Below are 24305 nucleotides of genomic sequence, written 5' to 3'. Positions count from 1 at the left end.
ACACCTATAGTGCCAACACTTTGGAGGTGTGGCAAAGAGAATCAGGGATTCAAGGTCACCCTTTCTACACAATGAATTTTGAGACCATCCTGAACTATACAAGACTCTGTCTCAAAAAAGAATAAATATACTTTTTTTTCATTGAAAAAGGAGGGGCTGGAGAGATGGCTCAGCGGTTAAGAGCACTTGCTGTTCTTGTAGAGGACCTGGGTGTGTTTCCCAGCGCCCACACGGCAGCTCACAACTGCCTGCAACTCCAGTTCCAGGGGATCCATCCCACATCCTCCATTACCTCCCCAGGCACCTACGCTCCACAGTCCACACACTCATGACACACATACACACAATTTTTTAAAAAATAAGTTGAGAACAAAAACTCCTGGGGATGTAGCTCAGTTAATGGAGTGCTTGTCTGGCATTCACAAAGCCCGGAGTTTGATCCCTGGTGTGCACAAACCTGATCTGAGAGCACATGCGTGTAATTCGGGAGGTGCCTCCATGAGCTTGAGGCCAGCCTGGGTTACAAATATTTGATTCGTGTGCCTAATTTATATAGACACACATCAGTGTTCCAAAGGATTTTCAGAGGAAAAGGTTAATAATAATAAATCGTACATTTATTTTAAATCAATTATTTATATACACAGAATTTCACCATTTTAAAATATGAAAGCAATTTTTCACACTGAGATGGATATGCTGGTTCATTTTTACATGAAGAATTAGTCCAGCTGAACATTTAGTAATGCAGGACAGAGTATCTTCAATACTGCTTTACATTTAGTGTGTGAGTTTAAGCATTTGTGTGCCATGACATGTGTGGTCAGAGCACAACTTTCAGGAGTCAGCTCTCTCCTTCCACCAAACAGTTCTGGCGCTCACCTCAGATTGTCAGGCTTGGTGGTAGGCACCTTTACCTGCTGAGCATCTCACCAGCCTGCATCTCCCACATTTTTTAGCAGTGACTTTTGTTTTCATAATTATAAATGCTGAGAGCACCACTTTACATAAGACATAGTATAAAACTGCAAATATCTGTTTGAGGATATTTTAGAATGTCAGGAATTCTGTCCTAATCCAAACTAAGTTCATTTCAATTAAAAAATAAAATTCAAATCAGCAATCCAAACAGCATTTTTTGCAGGAATTGTGGGTGGTGACTCAAGGCTTCATGTAGTCCGGTTGACCTGGCACTCACTACACAGATGAGGTAACTTTGAACTCCCTGCTAGGATTACAGGAGTGTACCAGTGTACCACCACACATGGCTAAAACTGCAACTGCCCTTACATCTTTTAAAGGTCTCAAATGAGGTCTTTACATTTTTACTTTGTGGGTAGTGTTTTCCTTTCTGTGTGGGTCACATGCATGCCTGGTGCCCACAGAGGCCAGGAGAGCACCAGACTCCCTGAAACTAGCTTTATGGATGGTTGAGAGCCACAGCATGGGTGCTGGGAACTGAGCCCAGGTCCTCTGCAAGAGCGGCGAGCGCTCTTAGCTACTGAGCCATCTCTCCAGCCCTTCAAACAGCAACTTTTATTTTTCGAGACAGGGTTTCTCTGTGGCTTTGGAGGCTGTCCTGGAACTAGCTCTTGTAGGCCAGGCTGGTCTCGAACTCACAGAGATCCGCCTGCTTCTGTCTCCCGAGTGCTGAGATTAAAGACGCACCACCCCCCCAGCTCTTTTGCAACTTTTAAAAGCAAACATTCTATCACAATACAATCTACAGATACACTACGTACTTACATCCTGAGGGATGATGGTGGAAAAACATTAAAAGCCTTTGTTTACATAATCAAACCATTACATTGTTCTTCTATAAGCAGAAAACCTTATACATACAATAAAAAAGAACTGCCACGCTGAACACCAAGTCCTCTGGCATCCAAGCTGAGGTGTTCTAGGTGGCATTCATCAGTGTTGATGGGAGACAGCACACAATCTAAAGTACGTATCTTGCATTCAGAGCCAAGGCTGCAGGGACATCACTTGATGCTACGCCAATAAGTGCTACCAGAAACTCTTCACATTCAATACACTTGATCTGGACTCAGTATTTGATCAATACATGTCCAGAAACATTTTACTGTGACAACATTCTCACAACCCCCACATTTAGTGACTTGGCTACATCTGGAGTCTCAACCCCAGTTTCTGACGCTGAGTCCGAGATGATCTCTGTAGTCTCACTCTGACTCAAACCTATTTTCAAAACCCAGTGGACAGAGTGATCCTGTTAAAGTCAGATTATGTCACTCTGCTTTTATGACCTAGCTCTGATCATCTTTTTGATGTCATATCCTACTCTGCCCTCAGTGTCCTCTGAGAGACCCACTGGCAACCTTGACGCTTCTCGGTGGTGACAGACACTGCCTCACTACGAGGCCATTGTCATTTGTGACTCCTGCTGGAATGCTCCCCCAGACATCTGCAGACCTCACTTCATTCAGGGCTTGATCCAAATGCCACTCTCCAATAAGGCTTTTCTAGCCACACTACTTAAAATTCTTCTTCTTAACATTTCATAGCCCCTTTCTCTGCTATATTTTCCCTTAGCAAGCACTTGGCATTATTTGCTCTATGGTTTCCTGGATTTCTTTCCTGTTGTCTATACCCATTCATAGGATTGCAATGTTTTTTTCTTTAGGGATATAGAGATTAACCCTAGGGCCTCACACTCAAACACACTAATCTCTGTTTACTTTTGAACTCTGCATCAAGAGCAGTAGGGAGCGGGGAGCTGAAGAGATGGCTCCACACTTAAGAGCACTTGTTGCTCTTAAAGAGGACCTGGGTTCAGTTCCCAGTACCTAAATGCCAACTAACAACCATCTAAAACTCTGGTATCGGGGATCCAATTCTGGTTTCTCAGGCACAGCAAGCATGTGGTGCACAAACATATATACAGGCAAAAGACACCCCTACATCTGACATAAAAATGAAAAAAAGGGAAAAGATGAAGAGTGCCTGGTACACAGCAGACAATACATGTTTGTGAACTGGCGAGTAGTAGAAAGTGTACGGCTTTTCAGTGTTAACTCAGGTGCATTTGTATTTTGGTTCAAGTGTTTGCCTAACCAATGAGAGTTGCAGCTACTCTTGCAACACAGGACTGCATTCTGAAACTTGTTTGTCAAGTCTCCTATGAGCACTTTACCCCTCAAATCTCTAGTTTCTAAAGTAACTGTAGTTTCAGGACTATTTGTCAAAAAGGAAAACTTGTGGGCAGTAAGCAATACTATACCCATTGTCTAGCCTGTCGCCCTTTAACAAGAGTCTTGTGACCTCAGTTTCTTCAGAACACAGAGTTGTTCTTGGAGTGTGTCTCCACGCTCCTCCCAGGTACAGCAGATAGGAGTGAGTTTACTTCAGCTGCTATAATTCATGTGCCTCTATGGAAATCGTGTCCTTGTGATTGCACGCTTTACTCTTTTTAACCCTCAGAGTATAACCTGCCAGACGCTCTGAACAAAGCAGGCTATTGCACGAGACTCTGGTCCCCCTCACTTTTAGACCCTGCTCTCTAGGGCTCATGCCTCCAGTTAGAGGTTTATATAGTCATATTGTCTCAGTTTGCGCAGAGTTTACTCTGAATGTGTTTACCAGCATGCTCAGCCATTATGTCAGTTCATTTTACATTCCACCACCTCTTTTGTTGTTTTTCAGTGCTGGCTATCCAACTCAGAGTTTTGTATGTATTCTGCAGCCTACCATCATACTATGTCCCCAGTCCCACTTTCATCAATTTCTGAAATAACCAAAATGTACGCATTTCATGGATTTTTATATACAAGGGCTTGACTTAATGTTTTTCAAATATAGAAGAGCCTTTCTGACTAGTAGGGAACATTTTAAATACTGACATGCATTATATATATGAATATATGTATGTATTACATATATATATATATACTTAGTATGCAGACATATACAAGTTAGATTATATATTAAAAGTATACCTCCTCTTAAGAATTTTGAGGTTTGGGGTGGTGGCACACACCTTTAATATTAGCATTGTAGAGACAGAAGCAAGCAGATCTCTGACCTGCCTGGTCTATATAATGAATTCTATGCCAGTCAAAGCTACATAGTGACACCCTGCAAAACAAAAATAAAAAACTTAAGAATTCTAAAATGGGACTGGAAAGATGGCTCAGTAGTTAAGAGCACCATTTGCTGTTGCAGAGGACCTGAGTTCAACTCCCAGCATCTACAGCCATCTATAACTCCAGTCCCAGGGGTACCAAGACCTCCTTCTGACTTCCATGGGCACATGGTACACATAAATACATGCAGGTAAAAACATTCACACATAGAAAATAAAATGAATAAATCTTTTTAAAAATTCTAAAATGGTCAGGTGTGGTGAAGTACCCCTTTAATCTCAGTACTGGGAAGGAAGGGACAGGTAGATCTCTGTGAGTTTGAAGCCAGCCTTATCTACATAGTAAACCAATGATACACAGTGGGTCTGTTTTGTTTTTAAAGAGAATTCTAAAACTGAATTTCATGAATTTGATGCCTTTGTACTTAGCCCATGTAGAATTTTAACCTCACCCTTATTTTTATGTCTATCCTACCTATATTTTTACTGTCATTTTTATTTAAAGCCCTTTGGGGTTTTGAGACAGGGTTTGCTGTGTAGCAGTCCTGGCTATCCTGGAACTCGCTCTGTAGACCAGGCTGGCCTTGAACTCACAGAGATCTGCCTGTCTCTGCCTCCCGAGTGGTGGGATTACAGGTATGCACTACCACCGCCTGACTTTTTTTTAAGATTTATTTATTTATTATGAATACAACATCCTGCCTCCATGTATGTCTGCACATACCAGAAGAGGGCGCCAGATCTCATTACAGATGGTTGTGAGCCACCATGTGGTTGCTGGGAATTGAACTCAGGACCTCTGGAAGAGCAGTCAGTGCTCTTAACCTCTGAGCCATCTCTCCAGCCCACCACCGCCTGACTTAAAAAAATCTTTAATAAGTTCTCTATGAAGACATATATCAATATAATTAAAACATTTAAATTCATGTTTTACATATATTAAACAGGCAGTTTCTAACAAATTCATAAACACAGAGTTTATCTAAAGGTATAGTGCTATTTTTCAGCAAACCCAGCTATGTAATTATTCATCTTCATCAAATCTGTGCATCTGCATTGTTAATTATTGATTCATTTGGTGCCTGCTCGGGGTCTGCACTGGGCATAGCATCTGCAGCTGTCCATTCTGCTTTTGAGTCAGCATTGTTTTTATACACTGCCAGAACAATGAACAATTCTGTCTTCCTGAAAACCTCCTTTTATACCTGTTTCTACATGAACCATTAAGACCGAGATAAAAGGACTTATTTAATTACTGCTTACTCCCATTTTTTCTCTCTCTCCTCCTCCTTTCTTCCCCACCCCTTCCTTCCTTTTCCCTCCATTTTCAAGTCATTGTTAAAATCAAGATTGTATTAAAATTAAAGCCAGGTGTGGTGGCACATGCCCATAATCCCAGTACTTGTGAGGTAAAAAGATTAGGAATCCAAAATTATCCCCTACATATTTTGAGGCCAGCCTGAGCTATAAGAGCATCCAAACAAAGAAAACAATAGCCTGGTGGGAGTTAGTGGCACATGCTTTTAATCCCAGCACTTGGAAGGCAGAGGCAGGTAGATCTCTGTGACACTGAGGCCAGCCTGGTCTACAGAGTGAACTACAGGACAACCAGGACTGTTACACAGAGAAAACTTTTGTCAAAAGAAGGAGGGGGGGGAGAAGGAGGAGGGGGGAGGAGGAGGAGAGAGAGAGATAGGGAGGGAGAGAGAGAGAGAGAGAGAGAGAGAGAGAGAGAGAGAGAGAGAGAGAGAGAGAGAGGGAACAACAAAACATCCATCCAGCCAGACTAGTGCTTGGGAGAAAGAAGCAATGGAATCAGAAATCATTATGGTTGATCAGGGCAGCATGCAGGCAGACATGGTGCTGGAGAAGGAGCTGAAGAGTTCTACATCTTGATCTGCAGGAAATGAACTATGTCCACACTGGGTGTAGCTTGAGCAAAGTACCACCCCCACAGTGACATACTTCTTCCAACAAGGCCACACCTCCTAATAGTGCCACTCCCTTTGGGGACCATTTTCTTTCAAACCACCATCCCATCCATATATGAGAGTGGAGGGTTCGAGTTTCCCACAATTATTGTATCCAGACCCACATGGTCTATTATATCTGCTAGCATTTGTTTTATAAAATTGGGAGCCCTAATATTTGGTACATAAATATTTACTACAATTATATCATCTTGAAGAATCATTCATTTTATCAATATGTAGTGGACCTTATATCTTCTGATTGGTTTTTAAAACTATCCAGCAGATCTTTTTCTTCCTGGAGACACCTACATCCTCAGGGCTTCTCTGTATTAGAGATCTGAGGGGGGAATAAAAGAAAAAAGCCACCTTTCCACTCCAAACCATGAAGTGTTGTGTAGGAAGGCATCACATTTCCCCATGGAAAGTGACTGATGGGAGAAGCAGCATTGCTTGCTGAGAAGAGAGCTGTTGAGAATATTTTTTTGAGATGTGTTACTTTGTTTATTTTATGGATTGTTTGTTTTATGAAGTAAAGATGTGTTGCTTTTGTTTATGTTGCATTTGTTTAACTCTGTGAAGCTGTGATTTCTTTGCCTGTCTAAAACACTTGATGGTCCCCAATATCTGTCTCTGGGATTTTAGTATTAAAACCAATTAGAATTAATGTCACAGTACACTAAGAGTAAAAAATGAGAACCAAAACAGATACCTTAAGAAATCACTGAGAATGGCAACTACTTCCATTGAACCAGACACTGATATATTAGTTTCTCAAATACAAAGTCAAATAGCTCTCCCTGTTTTGTGCCCTCTTCTGTCTTACCTTTATAATATATTTTTTAAAAAGTCAATGAATTTAATTATTTAGAGGCATTTATTTTCTATATTAATAATCATGAACTATCATGGCATGGTGCACACCTTTAATCTCAGCACTCGGGGGAAGGGGGCAGAGGCAGGTGGATCTCTGAGTTTGAGGCCAGCCTGGTCTACAGAGAAAATTCCAGGACAACCATGGCTATACAGAGAAACCCTGTCTCAAAATTAATAATAATAATAAAATAAGTGAGGGCTTTTCTTGGCATTGAAAACTAAGTAAAGTGGAAGAAACAGAATATAAAATATGATGGAGAATGTGATAGGGACTCAAAGGGAGAAGTGGAAAGGATTCTGAGAAACTTTGAAGGTTCGACTGGTTAAATAAGTGAGAAATGAAATTGGCTCAATATCTTTTCCAGAAAGTGCTTAACTTAGCAAGCCAGGACAAATAGAAAAAGAGGCCAGTGGCAGGCAAATTAATTCAGCAAGGACAAAGAGCTAAGGAGAATTCATTAAAATATTCTCCCTTTATTTTAAGAAGCAAGAGGGACACAACAGAGGTTGGGCAGCACCAGCTGTAGTGCACACGCCTAAAATCCCAGCATCCGGGAGGCAGGGAAAGGCAGATCAAAACTTCAAGGCAAGCCTCATTTACATAGGGAGTCAGAGGGCAGCCTAGACTACATGAGACTCTGGCTCAAAACAAAACAGAGGAAAACAAGGTAACCAAATAAAATAAAGCCCATTTCCCTGCAAGTAATCTTAATTACACTAATTAGATCACAAAAAACTAACAAACCCCATGAAAGCAAAAATGGGGCAAGATGTGAAGAAGGAAAGGAACAGAGTGGGAAGGGGACACAAGAGGGTAATGGAGCTGAATAATCAAAATACATTACATGTATGCACAAATATGTCATCATGGAAGCCATTATTATATACATGACTAATGTATGGGGTTTTTTTGTTGTTGTTGTTATTTGTTGATTGGATGGTTTTTCGAGACAGGCTTTCTCTGTGTACCTTTGGAGCCTATCCTTACAATCGCTCTGTAGACCAGGCTGGCCTTGAACTCACAGAGATCCACCTGCCTCTGCCTCCCGAGTGCTGGGATTAAAGCGTGAACCACCAATGCCCAGCAACTAATGTAAAATATTTTAAAAATAGGTTAAGCAGTGCTTGGGGAAGTAGTCCAGTGGTATGAATAAGTCCCCAAGATTTGGCCTGCGTGTCACTTTCCAGAAGCAGCAAAACTTTAAGGGATAGGGTCCTGTCTTCAGGTTACTGGGAGGATTTCCTTGAAGTAATGTGGAACCACAGGTACTTCCTCATTCTTTTCTGCTTCAGAGTACTGGACTGAGTGGTTTGGCTCTGCCATAATCTCCCAATATGATATACCATTAGCCATCAAAATGGAGCCAACCAATCATAAGCCCTTGAAACTGTGAGCTAAACTAAACACCTTATTTTCATTGTGCTGGAGATTAAACCTAGAGTCTCAATCATTCTGCCAATAAATATATCCCAAGTACTCTTTTTTTAACATTAAAATATTTTTATTACCCCAAGAGCCAGAGACCTGCCCTATTATGAGTTGTTGGTCAGGGCTTCCCAAGAGACCCCCAAAACATCACAGGTGACTGCTATTGCCCATGATTGTCCCCCAGACGTGGAAGGTAAATCCTTATTGTTGAAGACACCATTCACTTGAGATGCAGGGCCCAGAGGCCCCTGAACTGTAACTGACCTTAATGCCTCCTCCCTAAGTATTAGTTTTCATGGTACCACAAAGTACCATGCAAGTTTTTAAAGGAGGGAAGCAAACAACAGACCTACCCCACTATGACACCTATGAACCACAATAACAACCAGCATGGCATGATGACCTTGAGGTAACCAACAACTCTTTGCTCAACAGAGAAGGATATCATGTCTGGAACTGGAAACCTAGTCAACTCCCCCAACTACCCAAGGCTAGTGAATTCATGGATAGTGGAGGAGACTCTACAATCATCACTTTACTAAGTCAGCGTAATTGCTAATTACATTCTAAATATTTGTCCTTATACCCACGGATAAGTATATTCCTTACCCCTCATCAAGGAAATTTCTCTTAGCAACAGTGACCATTACAGAAAACCACAGCCAATCAAATACAGAGTTGTGGACTCCATTCCCAACTGATACATCTTCAACTCAACTTCTGCACCTAAGGCTCAGGGATCACTGCAGAAGAGTGAGCAGAAAGGTTGGAAGAGCCAGAGGAATAGTTTGCTGTGAGACTGTGCCTGAAACTACAACCATAAAGTCTCCCCAACACGACTGTCTAAACATGAGTTGAACAAAGATGACACCAATAGACGTGCTAATGTATCTGAGTGAGGTGGTAGCTCATGAGGCTTCAATCCTATACAAAGTACTAAAGGCAACTAAGGAATGCTAACAGCAGGAGAAATAGTCTTCGTCTGGGAATAGTGTTGTGCCCAAGTTGTAAAGATCTCCAGAGACCACCAGGAAGACAGACCCACCAAACTGCAAAAGCAAGGTTTTAATTGTCCATTCAACCATGACGGGGATCACATCTGGCTAGCTGACACAGCAGCCTCCAGAGGGAGTGAAGTTCCCTGTCTACTGCTAGGTTTTAAAGACAAAAGTTACAGGATTATATCAGTAGGTTCGGGTTGGTTTCTGATTGGTTGACATTTGGGACAATCAGGAGAATTTCTCAAAATCATAATTTGGCATGAAATACCTGTGTACCAATTATTTTCATTGGTCAGGGCTGAGAGGGAACATTCTGTAGTTTCTATGGCTCTGTCTTGTTACTTGCAGGTGGCCTGTTGTACATAGATACCAACAGTTTTCAGAACTGTATCCTAGAGACTACAGGGGAGGTTTTGATCTCCCCTGGAGTTTCTTTTGTGGTCAAACAGTTCCCAGGAACTAAGCAACTAGGAGGCTAGGGAGGGTCTGGAGTTTCTTTGTGTACAGTTTTGGCCCTAGGCTCTGGGATGCCAGGGGATCTAGAGGTTTGTTTTTTTTTTTTTTTTTTTTTTTTTTTTGGTTTTTACGAGACAGGGTTTCTCTGTATTGTTTTGGAGGCTGTCAGTCCAGCCCAGCCTCGAACTCACAGAGATTCGCCTGCCTCTGCCTCCCGAGTGCTGGGATTAAAGGCGTGCGCCACCACCGCCCGGCTGGAATCTAGAGTTTCTTAGTGTCTTTTCTGTAGCCTGTCATGGCTGCTAAAGCAGGGGACTGACTGAGGGTCTGGTCCCTTTATTCCTAAATTATTAGAAGTGAAGCCTTTGAGTATCCCTTTCAATAGTATACAAAGTGACTGTTCAGTACTGTCTTAGGGTTTCTATTGCTGTGAAGAGACACCATGACCACAGCAAACTCCTTTTTCATTTGTTTGGGTTTTGTCTTTTGTTTGTTTGTTTTGTTTTTCAAATTCACGAGATTTGCCCACCTGGACCTCCCTAGACCTAGGATTAAATGTGTGTGCTACCACTGCCCAACTCTTAGGAAGGAACAAATATAATTGGGGATGTTTTCAGAGGTTTAATCCATTATCTTCATGGTGCAGCATGGCAGTGCACAGGCAGACATGGTGCTGGAGAAGGAGCTGAGAGTTCTACATCTTGACCCACAGGCAACAGGAAGTGAACTGAGAAACTGGGTGTGGCTTGAGCATACATGAGACTTCAAAGTCCACCTCCACAGTGACACACTTCTTCCAACAAGGCCATACCTATTCCAACAAAGCCACACCTCCTCATACTTCCACTCATTATGAGCTCACGGGGACCACTTACATTCAAACTGTCACAAGTACCAAATGGTCAGCCCTGAAAATCTATGCATAAAAGTAACATTATAGAGACTGAGCAGGTTGTATTTAGAAATACATATATACACAAATATGCACAAATATGTATGCAATAACAAGAAAAAAAGAGGCCATAAATTTGAAAAAGAGCAAAAGGTGTGTGTTTGTGGGTGTTGGAGGAAGGAAAGGGAGAGGGGAAATGATGTTCTTATATCAATCTCAAAATATTACATTTTTAAAAATGTATTACTTTGTATGTCTGTATAATGAGTGGGCACATGCATGCTAAGGCACACTTGTGAAAGACAACTTTGTGGAGTTGGTTCTCACTTCTGTGACCACACTCACAAGAGGCGTGCACACAAGCATTTCACCTGCTGAGCCATCCTGCCAGCCTTTTTTCTTTTCTGATGTGTGTGGAGGGTCTCAGCTCTGCAGCCCGGGCTGGCCTAGAACTTACTGAGTATCCCGACCTTGTCTCAAAAACAAACCCACGCTACAATAACAACTCTGAGGTAGGGATGGGGCATTTTCAAGTGTTGAGTGGAGTCCAAGTGCTATCATATAGTGAGTAGATGGGAGGAGACAGCGCAACGTAAATGTTTGAGGAATGTTGGGATCAGCTTGTGTAGAGATCATGCTTTCTGAAAACTCATCAGAAAAATGGCACTTGAGGGCTCAGTGACAACTGTGGATGGGCCTGAGGAGGCGGTATTTGGTTTGAGTGTGTCCCTTCAAAAACACGTGCTAAAACCTAGCCCCCAGTGCAACAGTGTTTGCCAACTGGGGGCTGCATCCTGATGAATGGCTAATTCACATTTTAATTAAAACTTCTTTTGGGGTTTGTTTATTTTATGTGTATGAGTGTTGTACCTGCATGTATGTGTATCACATATACTTGGTAGTCTGGGAGGTCAAAAGAGGGTGTCATATCCCTTCAAGCTTGAATGATAGATGGTCATGAACCACTATGTGGGTGCTGGGACTGAACCCAGATCCCCTGGAAGAGCAGCACATGATCTTAAGTATTAAGCTATCTCTCTAGCCCCAGTTTAATACCATGTCTTATATGTTTTTTCTTGCCTTTATGGATATGCTTTGCAAGAAGACCTTCATTAACTGTGGATCCTGGATCTTAGACTACTCAGTCTGTAAAATTATAAGAAATAAATCTCTTTAAAAATTACTAAATTTTGGTCAGGCATGATGGTGCATGACTTTAGTCCTAGCATTTGGGAGGCAGAGACAGGAGGATCTCTATGATCTATACAATCAATCCCAGAGAGCCAGAACAATATACAGGCCGTCTCAAAAAATAAACAAAAGAACTATTTTTAATATTTATTTATTTGTTTATTTTATGTATATGAGTGCTTTGTTTTCATCCATACCAGAAGAGGGCACCAGATCTCATTACAGATGGTTGTGAGCCACCATGTGGCTGCTGGTGATGGAACTCAGGACCTCTGGAAGAGCAGCCAGTCAGTGCTCTTAACTGCTGAGCCATCTCTCCATCCCCAAAAGAACTATTTTTTGATGTATTGTCACAGCAGAAGATGAACTATCACAACTGGGACGATGACAGACTCTTGATGATAGGTGAAAGTGAAATGGATTTAATGAACTCTGGCATTTGTAAGGTTTAATGAGTGAATTCTGACATGGCAGAAGACTATGTAGTACAATAACTTGATGTATTTCCTTAAATAAAATTTAAGGGAAATTTATCTTTGATGCTCATTTAAGAATATGGGTATTGATTTAAGAGTAGTAGTGATGATCTTTAATCCCAGCAGGAGGCAGAGACAGACAGAGGTCACAGTCTGTCTCAAATCACCAAGAATAAAACTATAAGTTAAGTTTCATGAAAATAGTCTTATGAAATAAATGTGAGTATGGAAAAGTAATTGATATACACATACACACACACATATATATATACCCTGAATTCAGTTTCAAAGAAACATACTTTGGTCTGGAATCAGAATGAGTGAAAGAAATACACCCTGGCCCTAATATTAGAGCCAAAAGGCTAAAAAGGACCAGAGAAAGAAACATGCTTTGGTCCTGAAACCAGAGCCAAATCTGACCCTAAAACTGTGCAGAAAACTAACCAATCCCTGAGCAGGAGATATAGCCATCCTAAACTCAGGGATTGAAATCTAACCAGTCCCCACCCTGGAAATCTCCCTAAATAAACCCTGTGCCTGTTTAGCTTCTGGCTGTCTGGCTACCCAGCTCTCCCCTGTCATCCTGGCAGAGGGCAGTCACTCTCCTGGATTCTTTCTTCCCAATAAATCTCTTGAATGAGCTTTGAGTGAAGACCTTTCGCCAGAGCAGAGATGACTGATCCTGGGCAGAGCGAAGCAGGGCTGTAACACTTTGCTGTAACACTTTTCACTGGAGAAACCTTCCCCTGGTGAAGCAGAGTTGTTACAAGAAACCTTCCCTTGGTGAAGCAGAGTTGTTACACTCCCACTCTGCTCTCTAGGTTAAACCTCTTTACTGGGGAAACCTTCTCCTGCTGGAGCAGAGCTGATACACTGGGGAAAACTTTCCCTGGAGCAGGGCTGTGAGCTGCTATGCTTACTGTGACCTATGGTATTTATTGGCTCCCGATTGCCAGAATACTTTTCCATCCGAGCTGTAACACTCAGTATTCTGTGGCTCCCAAGCGCCTGAATCCCTGTTTATCCCATTTGAGACGTCGAAATGCTTACAAAAAGACCACATAATGCTAAAAGCAATTAACAGCATAGTTCATTCTTGGTAATACTTTCTTACCACCCCTAGTAATAGAGGTTGTACACAGTGCTTCTCCTACATGCTACACAAGCACTCTATCATTGAACTACACCCAAACCCATTTTTAGTTAGTTTAGGACAGAATCTCACTAAATGACAAAGGCTGGCTTCAAATCTGAAGTGGCTGGGATTATAAGCACACATTACCATGCCCACCTATATATAGAATACTGTTTGTTTTTGAAACAAGGTCTTACTAGGTAACCCAAGCTGGCTTGGAACGCACTATGTAGCCAAGGCTAGCACTGATGTCATCCTGCCTCAACCTTGTGTCATCATGCCCCACTTGATAATAACCTTTGGTGGTTCTTATTTCTTCATTACAATACACATATAAAGGAAGTGGCCAGTCAGCCTAATAACCTGAGGTGGAGAACTTCTGTCTGATCCTTCTTGCCACCACCTTCTGGACAGGTCTTGGCCTTTTCTCTCTCTGTAAAAATACAAATATCCAAGTTACTGTGTAGTTTTGTCAGTTGTGAGAATGTATGTGGGTTCTGAAAAATTAACTGGAAATGCATATATTTGGCATGTCCTTGATGAAGGTAACACTACCACATTTTTGTGTGTGTATATGTGTGTTTTTTAGCTCTCCATTAGTTTTATCTACAGTTTGAAAGAGTAACACTCTGCTTGAGATCCTTCTTTTTAAAAAGATTTTTATGTGTATGGATGTTCTGTGTGCATGTATTCCTGTGTATCATGTACATACCTGGTGTCCTTAGAGGCTGAAGGAAGAACTGGACACCAGGGACTGGAGTTACAGATGGTAAACAGCCACCATTTGGGTGCTGGGAATTGAACCTGAGTCCTTTGGAAGAACAGTCAATGCTCTCCATTGCTGAGCCATCTCTCTATCTCAAATGAATATAATGATGGATGTATGTATTTTTTCTTTTCTTTTTCTTAGATGAGGTTGGCCTTGAACTCCTGATTTTTCTGCATCCTTCTCTTAAGTGCTGAGATAGTATGTGTTACCACCTCAGGCAGCAATGATGTTTGTTTTTTTTTAATGAAAGAAATTTATTCCAGGTTATAAGCATAAAAGTGAACTGACATGAGCTATAAATTCACACAGACATATTAGGAGGGAACTGCAGCAGTATAGGGGGGTGGCCTTGAATTAGTAGCATGGCTTCTGGCATATACCAGTTGCTTCATACATGGGAACTATATTGTGCTGGTGGGAGCTGCTATCCCTACTGCCACGACAATTAAGACATAATCAAAGGCCAGTGCTTCAGGATTTGTAAGGAGAGAAACCACAAGTTTAGAGTAGCTATACTGCTTTATTCAAGCTGACTAGAATCAAACTGTTGTTTATCATGAAACCAAGGATCAGAGGCAACAGCCAGAAGGCACAACGGCTACATAAATTTCCAATGACTCATTCCCACGACTGACATACACAGCCACACCCCACCTACACACACCCCTTTACTGTTAGAACTTGAAAAAGATTCAGGCATCCTTTCCTTTGGGTTCACGGGTAGCACACTTAACTTATATTCTAACAAACCCCATATACAACACACTTAGACAAAGCTCTCATTTTTTACCCCAGCTACAAAAAATTGAGAAAGTTTACTATTTCTGTTATCTATAGATTTGTGTGTGTGTGTGTTTTACATTTATCTATTTACTGTGTGTGTGCAGGTTGAAGGACAATTTGCTGGAACTGGTTCTGGGTCTAGAATTCAGGTCCCTAGGTTTGGCAGCAGGTGGCTTTATAGCATGAGCCCCGTTGCTGGTTCCAAGCTTCCTATTTTTCTTTAGCTTTCTGACTCTGGACTTGACCCTTCAACATGTTCACAGCGATTTCCTGCAGAATAAGGAAAGCACACTCGATCCTGTCGTGCATCCATTTAACACACATGAACTCGCCACAGGCCTTGTTAATGTCTTTTGTTTTAACACACTCTCCTAGGGACGTTAGGGCTCCCAGCACCAACCTGGGCACACAGAGCACGCGGGTTTGAGTGCTTTCTCAACCTTTTTGAGTATAAAAGCAAACAGTTCTACCACCAGGGTTTTGACAGCCCTGTTTTCTTAGACACTGCTTTTTGGAAAGCCTGGGTCTGAAGGTCAAAGGATAGACACTAAGGATCTCCAGGAAGAGGAAAAAGAAAATCAAATTAAGAGATACTGGGGAAGTAGTTTCTGTCCTGCTTACTGGCTGGTAAACGGGAACTTTTATTAAATAGGGGCTTTTCAATCGTCCCTTCTCTCAAATGTGGAAAACTGAATTAGAAGGCTTTCTCAAGTGTTCTCAGTGCTGACATTTGGTAGTTGGCTGGGGTCTGAGACAGAAGGGCCTGTGAATGAACTTGTCGCACGGTCTATTACTGTTATCTCGTTTTCCCAAGGACAAAGAACCAGTCACTGGATGCGAGTGTGGGGACCCACCAGAGTGGCCTCTCAGGAGGGTCAAGCTTGCAGTCCAATGCCTCTTCTGGTAGCAGGAGACAAATTACACTGGGCCCAAGGGCCAGCGGGACCCGCACTGGGTTCGTAAGGCCCACCGAGGAAGAAGGCAGGGCGGCGGGAGCTGACGGGACCACGGAAGGACCTGCCAGGGCATGCGGGGGTGCGTGCGTGGCGGCAGGCGCTCTCTTAGGCAGTTCAACGGCAGGAGCGTCCCCAGCCACGACGGCAAGGGAGGAGGCCGGCAGCTCGAGACAGGGCCGAGCGCCGCCGCGTCACGTGACCCAGGCTCCGGGGCGGAGACGCACTCGGCCCGGCCCCGCCCGCCCGCCCGCCCCGCGCGCATGCGCGCCGTCCGGGGCGCTGAAATTCAAATTTGAACGGCCGTGGTAGCCGACAGACCCTGGGCGCTGAGGGCAGAACCGACTGGGTGTGGGAGAGCCCGCCGCCCGGCCTCCGGCCTTCGTCCAGGAGCTGCGCCGAGCCCGCACTCACTTCTTTCCTTTTCCTCAGTTTGAGCCACCGGACCCACCGTCGCGTCGTCCACACGTGAGGCTTGGGGCGATGGACCCGTTTACAGAGGTGAGAGACTCTGCGGGAGCTGTGAACCATGACCCCTGCGGACCCCCCCTCCCCCGCCCGCGCCCGCTGTCAGCCTGCGGCCCACCGGCAGGCAGCGCGGCGCGTGCGCACCGCGAGCGTGCACCCGGGCGCCCGCCGCGGGGTCGCAGCCTCCCCGGCTCCGCCGCTCCGCCCGTGGCTCTGGCTGTTCCAGAGGAAACGGGTGGGGGTGGGGGTGGGGAGGGGGTAAGGCAGGCAAGACAGGGCCTCAACACCCCCACGCTAGCCCCGAACTCGCCCCGAACTCCGTGTCGCCGAGGCTGGCCTTGCCCCACCTCCCGAGGCTGGCACTAGGTGTGAGCGGCGGGCTGCTCCGGCTTGACCCTGCCTTCTCCCGGGAGAGTGCGGCTTGGGGCCTGATGGGACCGGCCCTGCCGGCCGGCCGGAAAGCTGGAATGGTTGGCAGGGTGGAGTCTGCCCAATGACACTCGTACTCTGTGCCTGGAATCTGATGGGAGGTGATAAAGGGCTTCACCGGCCCGGAGGAGCTGTGTGCACTTAAGAATCCTGAGATGAAATCAGCCAAGTCCAAGTGAGCAGGTGCTTCAGCCTCGAGTTCCTTCAGACGACACTGCTCTGCCAGCTTTAGAAATCTCATGCACAGAATTAGCATGCATTAAATTTGTATAAACCAAAATTACTAGCGTGTGATGTAAGGCTAGATACTGCTCAGCGTTTATGTAGCATATCATTCCAACGAGACCCTCCTCATCTCTTCCTTGGAAATAGGGTCTAGATTACGTTGTTGACCCTATCAGTTATCTCTAGTTTTAGTTTCATGTTGCAGCTGTGCACTGACATTAAGGAATTTCCTGCTGCCGCTTGCCCACTCTTTATTCCAAGACAGTTCCTCTTTTTCTTTATTTCTCTTTCTTTAAGCTGTTGTGCATATTTCAAGACTGTGTTGTGAGTTTTGCAATGATAGAAGATAGTAGTAATTTAATTTAGGTAGTGTACTTAGTAGTTAGATCCCTAAGCTAAGCCCAAGATACTAAGGGCTTCAACAAGTAAAGGCTTTGACATGGCAGTTAGGCTTTTCCCAGGTTTGAAGTTCTCAGTTATCTTGAGGGAAATAACACTTTGTTGACTTTAAAAATTCTAGAAGCCGGCTGGAGAGATGTCTCAGCTGTTAAGAACACTGGGTGTTCTTCCAGATTCAAATCCCAGCAGTTACTCTAGTCTCAACAGCCTGTAACTCAGTCTCAGGAGATCCAACGCCTTCTTCTGGCCACCACAGGCACCAGATAGATACTTGTGTGGTATCCAGGCATAAATAAATGAAGACTAAACATCCATACACATAAAAAAAATAAATGAATAGAAAAAAGTACAAGTAGAAACACCCAGGATATACTTTGTAGCAGCTTTAGAGAATTGGATGACTGTACACCAAATATCTTTGAAAAACTTTAAAGGTGTGGCACACACCTTTAATCCCAGCACTCAGGAGGCAGAGGCAGAGGGATCTCTGAGTTCAAGCCAGACTGTTCTACAGAGCAAGTTCCAGAGCTACACAGAGAAACCTTGTCTTGAAGTATATATTTGTTTGCTTATGAGTTTGAATTTTTTTATTGAAAACATATTTATTCTTAAAACTTGCATGTCAGTAAAAATTACCACAATTCTAGATTATATTGACATTAAAATGACATTCTGTATTGATACAATAATAAAATTATTTTGAATAATGCTATATGTTATTAGTAATTGACAAGAACAAAATACTTTGGAAAGTTGGTTGAAATTTATATTTTTACTTAAAAATGCCTTTTGAAACTAGTATAAAACTCAAATAAAAAAAGTCTTCCTGTTTGGGTCATTTCAAAATATATTTGGAAATGTGCATGCCTTAACTGGTAGTTTATATTATTGAAAAGCTAGACCGTTGCAGTTGGAATCACAGCTCTGACATCTTTTCCTTAATTGGTAATGAGGACACTGTGAGTGAGTTCCAACTACTAGGTGCTCAACGATAGCATTCATAACAGTTTTGTACTGTGAAATGAATTTCTGATAGTTTTTTTGTCTAAAAAGTACTGAATGTCAGTATAAATGACTTTCTCAATAAATGTCTTACTCAGAACCATGACAACACAGAAAATTATTTGAGAAATTATTTTTAAAAAGTTCTCCCAGGGTGATTCCTTACCAATGCTGTCATAACACAGAAAAAAACTAATAGCAGGACATTAGGGCCTAATTCACTTACTAACTCTTGTTTAAATGCTACAGCCCTGGTAAATATTCTTTTCTTTGGGCTTTCGTTCTCCCTGCTGCCCTTATGTCAGCATGTTCTCGCTTTACCTGCTTTTTCTGCTGTATAGGCCTACATTAGCTTCCAGTTTTCAAGCTGATCTCCAGAGTGTCATTGCCAAATCACATGCACTTACCTGTTAAGTGTGTTTCCCTCCAGAATGTGTGGGCTCTAAATGGACTGTCTTCTATTCAGAGATGTTTTCTCCAACCTGAAATGTATTTAAACGTGTTTTGTTGAATTAACGTATCAGAAGTTTTGGTTTTGGTATTAGAGATTGAACATAGGGCCTCTAAGACTGAGCTACATCCCGACACCCCATTTGAGGTAGGATTTTGTGTACCCCATGCTGATCTCCAGCTTTCTGTAACTTGCTATGTAGACAAGGCTGGCGTTAAAGTCCTGATCCTCCTGTCTGCATCCCCAGAGTGATAGGATTATAGGTGTACAGTACCCTGCCCAAAATTAACATAGCATTCTGAGCAGTGGGTTTCATTACAACATTGCATACATACGTATCGTTTTGCCTTGTTTTAATTCATCCCTCTCTCCTACTGCTTTCCTTTTTATGTCCTTCACCCTATCCCTGTAACTGGGATTTTTTTTTCTTTTTGGAAGGAAAATATTTTATACTTAAATGATGCAATATAAGGAAGGTCTACTTAAAATACTGAGCACTTACATTTATGTAATTTAGAGGACACATTTATTCAATAAAAAAGTCTTTGTCACTTATTAGCCTTATTTTGCTAATTAGAGTATTTTAAATGATCTTTTATCATCTGAGTTTTGGCTCCATTGCAAACAATAGAGCACTTGTGTGTATTTGAATGGCAAATTGACATTCTTCTGCTGTGAACCATTCATTGCTCATGGCAACTGAATCTGTGCTGACTCAAGTACTGACTGCAGGGAATGGAATGTTGGGCATGTCAATGGTTGCATATAGTTAGGGTAGTTTAGCTTTTTCAGAGTGATATATTTTATCAAAAGAGATTATCAAACCATTATGAATTTGTATAGCAGTCTGGTCACTGGGAGTGGGGGATGTTCAAAACAGGGTTTCTCAGTGTAACAGCCCTGGCTATCCTGGAACTCGATTAGACCAAGCTGGCCTCAAAGTCGCTGAGGTTCGCCTGCCTCTGCCTCCTGAGTGCTGGGATTAAAGGTGTGCACCACCTACGCCTGGCTGTAGTCTGATTACTTTTGAGTTGGTTGAAGGAGGTTTCTTTAGGTGATGAAGGTTTTGAAGCCAGGCGGTGGTGGTGGTGCACGCCTTTAATCCCAGCACTCGGGAGGCAGAGGCAGGTGGATCTCTGTGAGTTCGAGGCCAGGCTGGACTGACAGCCTCCAAAACAATACAGAGAAACCCTGTCTCGTAAAGCATAAATAAATAAATAAATAAAATAAAACACAAAATTAACATTTTTCTCCTTGTGACGTGTGTTATGTAAAACTTCCTATTTGGATCATTTTTGCTGCTTGTCACAACTTCAGATCTGAGTAACTATTAGTTTTGAAGCTTAAGCTGGGCTTTATGTTGTACACCTTTAATCCCAGCACTTAGGAGGCAGAGGCTTGAGCATCTCTTGTGGGTTTAAAGCCAGACTGTTCTAGGAGACCCTGTCTGAAAAAAAATTAGTGGCTTAAACACTTAATATTTTTCAGTTCTCTAGGTTAGAGGTCTAAAGTGGGTTTTATCAAGTCAGAGTCAATTGTGGGTAAGATTTCATTCCTTCTGAAGCTCTTAGGAGAAAATCTATTTCCTAGCCCTTTCCAGCTTCTAGATCCTTTCTGCACACCTTGACTTCTGGCACCTTTGCCATGTTCAAAGCTTCATTCTCAGCATTCTGACATCGGCTTCTGTCATCGTCTCTCATGACTGATCTTTCTGCTTCCTTTTCTCCACTGTAACTAAGAACCAGATAACCCAGGATGATGTTTACACCTCAATCACATTAGCAACATTCTTTTTGCTGTATGGTAACACTGGCAGGTCAAAGAACACAAGCATTTTTGAGGGACTATTTTCTGTCTAGCAGACTGACTTAAACAGCAGCTACTTTCTGTTAAATTTTATTTTAATGGTGGGGAAGAGCACATGTTGGCTCTTGCAGAGGACTTGGAACTCCCAGTTCCAAGGGTGAATGTCCTCTTCTGACTTCCATGGGCACAGGCATGCATGCTGTTCACATACCTGCAGACATATACTCAGTAGTTAAAGGAGGCTGCTTTTCTGGAGTTCTGTTCCCAGCACCTACATTGAGCAACTCACAACTGCTTCTTCTGGCCTCTTTGGGCACTTAGGTGGATGCATGTGTGCATATTTAGGTGTAAACAAACAAAATTACATTTATCTACTTGTATGGGGGTGTGGTAGTGCATGTGTGTCAGGCACATGTGTGGAACTCAGAAAGCAGAATTCTATTGTCAAGCTTTGCAGCATGTGCTTTAACCTATGGAGCAATCTCACCGTATTCCCTCCCTCTCCTCCACTCCTGCAGTCACTTTCTTATTCAGTGGAGCGGGAGTTTGTATTGGGCACAATTGGCTGTTCATCTGTTGGTTTTGCCTTAAGTCATGTAGGGTTTCTTAGTGTTATGGAAAAATATCTGGAGCTGGGTTGAACTTTTCAAATGATGTGCCCGAAGGAGACCCACAAGCCACATCCAAACACCTGTTTTCACAGAGAGATCCTTTATTAAGTGGGGAAGAAAAGTTAAAGCAGCTGTTTTCTGACTCAGGCAGAAAACAGCAGCAGATGCCCTTGCAGGCCTCATTCTTAGAGAAGAAGGGGTCTGTGACCAAGAATGGCCTCTGGATAGAGTAGACAGATGTGGCACACAGGCAAATGGTTGTTTATAAAGGTAAGGGAAACCCCATTGTTTTGGGGATGAGTAGTTTAATTTTGGTTGGGCATGTTAATTTGATGAACTGAAGGAGGCTTCTGATTCCTGGAGTTGGTAGTCAGCCTTAGGAGGAGGAAGTGGCCAGACAAGGGAATAGACCTTGGGGGCTAGCTCTAAGATGTAATCTAATGGTTTTTAGCAAGGCAGAGGGAATGAGGGAGGACAAGACCTGCCAGAGCCACATGCTCCAGTGGCCTAGAGTCCCTTCAGTGCCAGTCCAAGAAAGGGAGTGCAGAAACTGCAAGACTTTTGGGACTTAGCATTGAAAATCACATAGTGTGTTACTTCTGCATATTTAATTAGTCAAAGTGAGGGACCAAAAATTAAAATTAATAAAGGTTTAAAAACTTAGGCCCTGAAAAGGGAACTTCTAATGACTGGGAATGTCACCTGAGCCCCGCTCTCAGAGAAGGGGAAGTGACCCTCCACCACTTGGGTCAAATTGGGTCCTATGTCTGCTAATTGCTGGTCCTAAGGTTGTAAAGATCCCTCTGCCCAGGGGATAACTGACAGACCCTATGACCCTGTAACCCTGCAACTCAGTGCCCTGTCTTGTCTTATTTAATTGTATCTTGCTTAAAATATAGTTATTGCTTTACTCTGTCCTTTGTATGACCTTAAGTAACCATGGAAACTGAAATTTGTGGCCTTCAACCTTATGGTCTGCCCCTTTAAAAGCTTCTCTTTTTGACTGGTTGGCATCTCATTTCCTCCACCATGGAAAGAGATCCAAGTTGACTAGCTTGAACAATAAAAGAAACCTTTTGCTTTTGCATCAGAAGTGTCGACTCCTTGGGTTAGTCTCTGGGATTCTGAAAACCTAGCACAACAAAAGCAAATCACAAGGCCTGGCCAGCCAGCCCAGATTCAAGGATGGTGATGCAGATTTCCTTCGTATATATGCTTTTGTGGCTGTGTGTGCAGTGATGCAGATTTCCTTTGTTTGTGTATGTGCGTGGATGTGTACGGATGTATGTGTGTTTACACATGGAGGCAAGGTTTGGACGTGCTTCTTCCTCAGTCTTTGTCTACCTTATGTTTGAGACAAGACTTTTCACCCAACCTGACTCACTGATCAGTTAGACTGAGTTTCAGGAATCCTCCTGCCCCTGCCCCTCCCCAGTCGTTCCTGATATATGCTGCCATGCTTAGCTTTATGTGGGTACTGGGGGTTTGAAATTAGGTCCTTATGCTTGCATGACAGGCACTTTCTCCACTGAGCTATCACCCCAATAACAGATTATACCTTTTGATTGGAACAGAAAACTTGCAGCATTTAAAATCTTATGTAGGTATCTTCACACACTGCTTATAAATATTTATATTGAATCTGGTAATCTTGATGCGGGGGTATTTGGTTCGATTTCTTGGGATTTTACCTTTGAAGTGTTTGACTGTTATCCTATATAACATTTGTTGGTTTTAGAAGACGTCTAAGGTTTTGTGAACCTTTGGCTAACCTTGTGTTTTAACACTGGTATAATATAGAAATTGCTTGAACGAACCCGTGCCAGAAGAGAGAATCTTCAGAGAAAAATGGCTGAGAGACCCACAGCAGCAGCAAGGTCTGCACTACATGCCAAGAGAGGCAGAGAACCACTTTCAGAAGCAAGTAATCAGCAGCCCCTATCAGGGGGTGAAGGTAAAAGACTATGGGAAAGTAAAAATAGATGGATTTTGAAGGACATAGCCCCAAACATTTCATTACGCTTATAAAAGAACTGGTCTTTGGGAGACAAATACAGCATCCTCTGGGGCAAGAACAGCCTTCTGAATCTTCCAAGGTTAAATCAGGTCTCAGATCACCAGAAGCCAGAATAGAGAACTTGGTTAGAAAGCCAGTGAAGCTGGCTGTCTATGAAATTCATGTTCTTTAAAAAATGTAAAACCTTTTTTAGATTTACATATCTTTATTTTATGTGTATGACGTATGTCTGTGCAGCACATGTGCAGTGCCTGTGGAGGCCAGAAGAAGGCACTGAAACCCCTGGAGCTGGAGTTGTAGACCGTTGTTAGCTGCCATGTGGGTGTGGGGTCCTATGGAAGGAAAAGCAGAGTGACCTTAGCCACTGAACCGTCTTTCCAGTGGGCACCTCCCTGTTTTTTGTTTGTTTAAAAGGATATATTGTATGTGTGGGCAAGTCCAAGTGTGCCCTGGTGCATGTGTGGAGGCCAACTCCATAGACTTGGTTTTCTCTCTTCACCTTTCTTGTGGGGAACACACTCAGGTTACCAGGAATGTGCTTGTTGCATGTTTACCTACTGAACCATCTCACTGGCCTTTCATTCTTGTTTAAAATGTTAATGTTCTGGCCTGGAAAGATGGCTCAGTGGATAAAATACTTGATATCCAATTGTAAGGCCTGGAATTTGAATTCCCAGCAGCCATGTGAATTCTGGGGCATGGCAAGGACACAGGAGGTGGGAACAGGGTTGTCATGGCAAGCTGGAGATCTAGACTAGCTGAATTGACGAGCTCTGACTTCAAGAGAGAAACCTTGCTTTGTGTTATAAGGTGATATGATGGGCTCATGGGGGAAGACACGCATGTCACCTCTGACTTCAC

General features: G+C 42.9%; 2 protein-coding genes across 6 annotated transcripts in view; one reads left to right on the top strand and one right to left on the bottom strand.

Moving 5' to 3' along the window:
- Kiaa0895 (KIAA0895 ortholog) overlaps positions 1 to 16570 on the bottom strand; it is a 50276-nt gene extending 33706 nt beyond the window's left edge. The window contains exons 1-2 of one of the 2 annotated variants that reach the window (XM_021232115.2): positions 16451 to 16570; positions 13895 to 13964 (exon numbers count right to left, since the gene is read on the bottom strand). In XM_021232115.2, coding sequence (XP_021087774.2) covers positions 13895 to 13964; positions 16451 to 16567 — 187 coding nt within the window. In that variant the 5' untranslated portion in view covers positions 16568 to 16570. The remainder of the gene's footprint in view (positions 1 to 13894; positions 13965 to 16450) is intronic. The other variant, XM_040729777.1, reaches the window with a different exon arrangement.
- Positions 16324 to 24305, top strand: part of Anln (anillin actin binding protein) — a 57456-nt gene continuing 49474 nt past the window's right edge. Inside the window, exons 1-2 of one of the 4 annotated variants that reach the window (XM_021232076.2) lie at positions 16324 to 16537; positions 23228 to 23381. In XM_021232076.2, the coding sequence (XP_021087735.1) occupies positions 16520 to 16537; positions 23228 to 23381 (172 nt within the window). In that variant the 5' untranslated portion in view covers positions 16324 to 16519. Of the gene's footprint in view, positions 16538 to 21627; positions 21698 to 23227; positions 23382 to 24305 lie in introns of those variants that run through there. The other 3 variants (XM_013119353.3, XM_040729774.1, XM_040729776.1) reach the window with 3 other exon arrangements.

This window comes from Mesocricetus auratus, unplaced genomic scaffold (assembly GCF_017639785.1).
Source record: "Mesocricetus auratus isolate SY011 unplaced genomic scaffold, BCM_Maur_2.0 Super-Scaffold_100022, whole genome shotgun sequence".
In the NCBI taxonomy this organism is placed as follows: domain Eukaryota; kingdom Metazoa; phylum Chordata; class Mammalia; order Rodentia; family Cricetidae; genus Mesocricetus; species Mesocricetus auratus.
Note: the sequence above shows the minus strand (reverse complement) of the source record. Positions and strands in the feature narration are given on the sequence as shown.